This window comes from Juglans microcarpa x Juglans regia, chromosome 8D (genome assembly GCF_004785595.1).
Source record: "Juglans microcarpa x Juglans regia isolate MS1-56 chromosome 8D, Jm3101_v1.0, whole genome shotgun sequence".
In the NCBI taxonomy this organism is placed as follows: Eukaryota; Viridiplantae; Streptophyta; class Magnoliopsida; order Fagales; family Juglandaceae; genus Juglans; species Juglans microcarpa x Juglans regia.
In genome coordinates, this window is record NC_054608.1 from 25,793,311 (window position 1) to 25,800,666 (window position 7,356).

The following is a 7,356-nucleotide window of genomic DNA, read 5'->3' on the forward strand; positions in this document are numbered from 1 at the left end:
GCCAAGCCAATGGCACAACTTTGTTTGCATTTAAAGTTCACATCAACTCATCTTAATTCATCTCATCTCATCTTATCATTACAATTTTTTTAAATTTTTATACAAAATATAATAAATAATTTAATTTTTATTCTATTATTTACAAACCATCTCAACTCATCTCTAAATTCAAATAATTCTTAAATAGTAAAAATATAGGTAAACTACTAAACAATAAATCCACACACAAGCCTGTATGTGTGTGTGGCCAAACTACTAAACAGTAAAAATATAGGTAGGTAGAGAAATTAGAAGAAGGAAAGACAAGCCTATGCGCACAAGTACTAGCTAGTTAGTTGCTCAGAACCAACCCAAAAAAAAAAAAAAAAAAAAAAAGGGAAAAGAATATAGAAAAGATAACCACGCTAGCTAGCTAGCTCGGTATCCGAAAGAAAGAATCTATCCAATTTGAACATAGAATACGTACTTTTATAGAAAGGCAGCTCTTATAACCACAGCTTCTGAGGAATTCACGGCCAGGAAGATAGAGAGTAATTACAAGAAACGTCTGCCCATTCAACAATATCGGCTGAAAAGTTGGACTACAAAAGCCAACCCAAAAATTTTGGCATCAAATAATAATAATATTCATGACTGATCAAGACGACCAGAGAAAAGACTTTCCAATTGAAGATAGAAAATGTATTTTAATATAAGAGGCTTGATTGGGGCCGGTAGTAGTCTAGACGTACGCATGCACGCTAGCTAGGCCTACCTACCTATTTCCAACGATCAACTCCGATGTATACATGCTAGCTAGATCAAGACGTTTCGTTTGGATCATCATCATGTGTAGGAATTATATATATATATATACTGACTGGGATATTACATTATTAATGCTAGTAGTACTCATGATCATTATATATATATATATATATATATAATATAGTTCTTTGGGAACATGATAAATTCAGATGTGGGTTCAACCTTTCTTGAGCCGTTATAGTCTGAGACTCGACTATTAATTAAAACTCAAAACATTAAACTCAAAAAGTTCCAAGAATTTTTGTTTAGGAACTAGAAAAAAATGTTTAAGGTACACAATAAATTAAAAATAAATAAATAAAGAGAAAGAGAGAGTAAAAGGGTATTTAAATTATCATATTTTGTGTAATATTGTGGTATTTAAACTATCATTTTTTTTTCATGCATTTCAACATTAACCTATGATCATTTGCCTCAAAATGCACGTTATCTTTTTTTTTTTTTTTTTTGATAGGATACATTATCTAATTTTGACTGTTCACACTGCAAGAAAAACGGATATTTGTGACCTTCTTGCGAAGAAAATGATTATTTGTAACGAAAACAAACTCATTTTAATTGGAAATAATCATTTCACTAGAAATAACTGGTCGCAAATAAGCAGTTTTTTTGTAGTGTTAGATATTAGACGAAAATAGATGACTTGAATTAAGCACTCTCGGTGCATGGTATATACATGATACGATATTAACTTATAATTAGTGTGCATATCAAGAAGACTTTTTAATAAATTAAGGATGCAAAATGCCAAATTAATCTCAGAAGTTACAGTACTTTGGATATGATCACATTGCAAAATAATAATTGTTTGGCTATCAAATTTCAAAGAAGAAGATCAGTTAATTATTCATCTTGAAGACATTTTGATAATTTTCTTGAAAACATGGCATATATTAATATTTGTGTGTGTGTATTTTTGTGGAGCTAACACAAGTGACTTCTTTAAGGAAAACATGACTATATTTTTAAGTGCTCACAAAATTACTAATTAACTAGCTAGGCCTGCCTTTACATTAATATAGAATACACTTGGCCACCATATATATATATATATATATATATATAAAGAGGAAATTATTTCACATTTAAAAATCAATGTTATGTACATGTCTCTTAAGTCTAAATGAGGCTTCATTTCATAAAACCATATTTCAAGAAGAGACATATATTCAGATCTTTTCTGCTGCCTAATCTACCACCTATAGCTAGCTAGCTATATGTATGTGACAATTCCCTCCCCAAAACCTCTTACAAGCTCCCATTCCTAGCTATATGTTGACTGAAAAATAGAAAAAAATAAAAAAAATACATGAAGATGCGAAGCAGATCCAAAAAGAAACAGTGCTAATTTCAGCCGATCATCTGTCTCCTTGAATATTGTTTTTTTTTCAGTGTCTTCTTGAGTCTGATCTTATTAAATTTGTTGTCAACATGCATGCTTTTGAGATTCTTGAGCAGTCTCATGACCTTAATTAAATATTAGATCACCAGCTTCTTGTGTTTTCACCTTATATATCATGTTTGGTTGTTTAGAAAACTTTTCTAAGCCATAGCTAGTAATTAAGCAACAACCTGATCTAGGACTGACAGCCATACATGCAGTACTAGCAATGGTATTAATTAGCTGATCAGCAGATTGAACAGCAGCAATATAACAATTTTAATTAGCTTTCCCTCATTTTTCAAAGATCCAAACGACTCAGCAAAGGGAGCTTTGATATATGTAAAATGTTGGGCGTCTAATGGAAAATTTTACTTTGAAGATGCATGCATGCAGCTGCTATATAGGAGGCGTCAGAAAATTAAGATGATATATCAAATAGCACTTTAATATATATAATAGTTCAGATTAGAAAAATATATTTTTATTAATATGATTGATAAGTTTATGATAAAATTAGTACTTTAAAGCCTTGCTATTAACAATTTGTGTTGTTCATGAGTTGCATATATAGCTAGCACTACTACATGATCTGCAATTGTAAAGGATTTTACTCACTGTGAAACATCATGATGTGCTCATAGATACTTCCCTTTACTTGAAGATAAAAATTTATTAATATAAGCAATAAACTATATATGTGTGTGTATATATATATATATATATATATATATCTTGAGCAGTCCCGACTGCAACAAAAACAGATTGAAAATGGAAAACCCAGATTTCCAGTACTAGATCGACCTGCACATTACAACCTTCTTCCTCCTATAATATTATAGCTTACCATGCAATACTGATGACTGCAATTGATCTTTTATAGTGATGAGAACAATTCAGCTTTGCTTCTTTGATGCTATATATACAAATTTCTATTCTACTGGCCTGTGATAGTACTACTATTCTTTGGACAAACCCCATGCATTTGTAGATGATCATGTAGTATATGTCCAGAATTAGCTCTAGTATCATTAGGAATAAGTAAAGTACTTGGAAGTAACAGATCATGCACTATGGCAGCAGTACGTGCCATGAGTAATAGGGTTTTTTTTCCCTCTCCTTCCACTTGATCCTTGGTCAGATATCATCAATTGAGCTTTTTATTATTTGTTTTTTTCATGAAGCTAATTGTGTCCTATCATTGATTTATCCCCTAGCTATTAATAATTAGGAAACCTCAGCAGCTCATCATGACAATACATGATCATGATCCCCACCTTAGCAAATTATAAAAGTTTAATTCCTTGCTAATAATTTAATTATTTGTGTCATGTGTCACAGATAAATTTCACATCTAGCTACTATATCATTCATTTTCTCCTTGTCTTTACTTCAAGGTTTTTGTTGTCATGTAAAGTAATGAGATAATTGGTGTGTTGAAATTTCACTACCTAGGTGTCAATGGACTTTGAAAACATGACCTGAAAGTGGATGGTGGATCACTCAAGCGTCTATTCAATCACATCTCAAAAGATAAACCGAATTCATTCCCTGGATTAATGCACTTAGGAAGTTAGCTACTCACAAATGAAAAAAACAAAGATATTCATGTAGAGAAGCAACCCTAATCCTTTTAACTCCAAATAAAGATATACTAGAGAAGACATAGAAAAAAAAACATGGCAATCTGTCAAGTGAACCTATATAGAAAAGCAAATCGCCTTGAAAATTTGCAGGTAAAGCCTTAAAGTGGGGATGAAAAATAGATGAAGAATACATCTATTGGCATTAGTACTTAATTGTTAATCCATCTTAACCACGGAAGACTTCATCATAATTTTGTTTTATCAAGCGGCCAACCTGCTGCTAATCCACCTGATCATGTGGATAGTTTATCATGGATGGTCTTCTTCTACTCAATTCTGATATGTTTGAAACAGAAGCAAAAGAAACATGAGATTCTTATAATTAAGACACAACAATCACTCACAACATAGTATTAAACAAGATTAATTGCACAATGATCAAATAGGGTAATTTTGTATATTACATTTCAAACGGAAAGAGAGCATGCACCACATATCATGCTGCAAATTAATGTTTATTCATTCCACACATCAGACATACGAGAGATTGTCCTTGTCTGATGGATTATGATTGTTGCAGGCTTCCGGCCACGATTTGCCAAAGAATTGAAAGTCTGCAAATTGATGCTGCAAAAAATTGTACGAGGAGTTCAGTCATCTGAAAAAATGTAGTTCATCTACGACACTAATATATATCCGTTTGAAGATACATATATGCTTGTCATAGCACATGACATATATAGGAAGCTAGCTAGACTGATCGAGTGCCTTGTTCGCAAAATTCAGTAAACTCATATTGTTTTTTTGGAAGTAATTACCTCTTGGGGAATTGCAGTATTGTTCAGAGAATTGAAAATCAAATTATTAGATGGGCTCCATCTTCCAATAATCAGAAATGAATCGTCATTAACCATGGCTTCTGCAGCCCCTAAATCATGATGATCTCGAGCATGGGAGCTTCTTTCTTCAACCTCAGGCGGTGGCACCTCCAAGGAAAGGTTCATGTTATGGCTTTGAGTTCCAGCAGATTCTTCCCCAGTTTCAAAGGTACTCCAAGAACCTAGCCGGCTCAAGTCACAGTTGGTCGCCTCTTCACATAATTTTGATTCATCAAGTCTCCGTCGCCTCAGTTTCTCCGTTCTCTCCCTTGCCCTTGCCCTAGCTTTCTCCCTTGACTCCCTAGCAAGAGGGTGAAATGCACTCTTCCGACACTGCCTTATCTTCTTCTCTTTCACAGCACACGTCGAGGGCTTCTCCTCTGAAGCCGTTCCTTGTTGATTTTCACAAGAAATTGCGACATCATCGATGCCAGACACGACTTCGCACTCAGAAGTAGAGGAAGCACTCTTGACACTAACGCTGCAACTCCGCTTCAGTTCTCTTGCTAGCTTCTTGATTTCAGGTTTTGCCTGTAGGAGTAGCCACTCAACAGTCTTGCTTGCCTTGTCAAAGCCTAGCATGTCTTGCAGGCCGAAAAACTTGCGGGCAACTTCAAGGGACAATCTCATTCTCCGATCCCTTGGGCCTCGCGCAGTGTTAATCTTGCTGTGCCGATCTCTCTTGCAAGATCGTTTTCTCGGGATCTGCTCGGCCATTTTTTGTCCATTCATGTGATTTTTGTTGGAATCCACCATATTGTTGGTGACAGCTCCGGCAGTGTTATTAGCAGCTTTCGCTAAGGATTGCTGTTGTTGAAACAACAGGTCATGGTGTTGTTGGGTGAAAACATCGTCATCTACGAAAGGGGAAGAGAAGTATTGGCCGAAGAAGGATAAAGGAGATGGGTCTCCTTGTTTTGAATTGCAGATGATATTGAAGTCATGATTTGGAAAAGGATGCTGGAAAAATGGTTGGTCAGAATAGGAGAAAGGGTCACTGCCAATATTGTTACTGTTTGAGGGATACATCTGTGAATATGAATTGCACTGGACAACCCTAACTAGGCCTGACGGTGGCCGGTTGGACTATTAAAGCAGGAGAATGACGTGGGTCGTTTCAATTTTTCCTATTCATTTCATCCTTTTACCTCTCTCTGCAAGTGGAAACCATGAGACTTAGAGAAGGACAACCCTTGATGAGTTAATACTTTCTACCCGAGCTTGAGAAGGACAGCCTCTTGATGATGTACAATGTATGTGTATGTATGTATATTCGCTTCTCTTTGCGTTTTGTGTGTGTGTGTGATCATGTGTGTGTGTGTGTGTGCGTGTGTGTTAGAGAGAGAGAGAGAGAGAGAGAGAGAGAGTACATTTACCTCCCCTCAGCTTGAGAAAGACAGCAGAGCTCAAATACTGTACGTCGACCAAGGGCTTCAGAGAGAGAGAGAGAGAGAGAGATTGAATAAAGATGGCCTGGAAGGGGGAATTTATTGCAGACAAAGAGCCATCTTTTTCTTAATCTTTTCTCTCTTTTGGGCAAACAGTAGCACTGGCTACTTTAGCGATATTTGGGAAGTGATGAGTGGATAGGAAAATACCAAGTAATTGTGGCTTTTCACGTGGTTTGCAGGTGATGAGGAGGCTTTCATGATCATGAACTACTTCCTCCATCCTCAAAAACACTACTACTAGTCTTCAACAGGCCCCTCATGATCAATCACAAATTAATTAAGACATATGCTGCAAATTAATAATATATAATAATAATAATTAATCATATCCACATTGTATTAATTGTGTTTGTGTGTTTTAGAGGCCGGGGGATCATCAAGTGGGAAGCCATGTGTCACCGTAATTGGTTTGCTAAAAGGCTCATGTGACTTTTTCATTGGACGATTCATGTTTGCATATATGATTTTACAAAGGATTTCTTAACCTACACGTAGCTGTAATATCTAAACATGATGAGAAATCGAGGACAATTATTTCACCCCTCCAAGGGGAATGCACTGTGATGAGCCTGCAATTCTCAGGTAATGCACCCTTTGACTGGGCTTCTAATTAAACGTCCCTTTCATCAAAAGGAAGAAATCCCATCTCTCTCTCTCTCTCTATGTTAGAATGTCGTTGGGTTCCCTCCCATGCGTGCTTATCTGTTTAACTTTTCTTTGAAAAGCTCTCTCTCTCTCTCTCTCTCTCTCATTCTTTCTTTCTCTCACATTGTCAAGAAAGACTTGCTTGTGCTTGTACTTGCCACTGCCATATACATAGACCTTCTCCAAAACCTAGCCAATCAACAAGTGCCCTAGCTACTAATTATCCCATCTCATCTTATTTTTTTCAAAATGGCAATAGTCCCATCCACACTTGAAAGCCATCTTTACCTCAACTATATTTCCATTTCTTTCTTGAATTTTCTTTCCATTTATACATGCCGTCCTTGATCCCACTCATCTCAAACCATCGCTCTCTCCCTCCCTAGCTAGAGCTCATGACTCTCTCTCTCTCTCTCTCTCTCTAGAACTGAGCCTGACTACTTTAGACTAGCATAATTACAAGGACCACATGATATGGCAAAGCTAGGATTGTTCTAAGGTTGCTTTCAAGGAGGAGATAACTATGAAAGAAAAAGGGAGATGAATGTGCCATCAATTAGAGTGGCTGATAATATGAGAATATACCAACAAACCCAAAAACAAAACCC

The 7,356-nt window shown here is 35.9% G+C and overlaps 1 protein-coding gene across 1 annotated transcript; it reads right to left on the minus strand.

The window, feature by feature from the left end:
- Positions 1-4,132: 4,132 nt before the first annotated feature.
- On the minus strand, positions 4,133-6,076 carry LOC121243682 (transcription factor TCP12-like). Its single transcript, XM_041141801.1, has 2 exons — positions 4,593-6,076; positions 4,133-4,401 (listed from the first exon to the last, which is right to left on the minus strand). The coding sequence occupies exons 1-2, from the start codon at positions 5,679-5,681 to the stop codon at positions 4,306-4,308; spliced, it is 1,185 nt and encodes a 394-aa protein (XP_040997735.1). The 5' UTR covers positions 5,682-6,076; the 3' UTR covers positions 4,133-4,305.
- Between the last annotated feature and the right edge of the window lie 1,280 nt (positions 6,077-7,356).

Excerpts from the sequence above, each read along its gene's own strand:
- LOC121243682 (XM_041141801.1), bottom strand. The coding sequence starts at position 5,681 with ATGTATCCCTCAAACAGTAACAATATTGGCAGTGACCCTTTCTCCTAT. Across the intron at positions 4,402-4,592 it reads ATACTGCAATTCCCCAAGAG|CATCAATTTGCAGACTTTCA; the intron begins GTAATTACTTCC and ends AATTTTTTGCAG.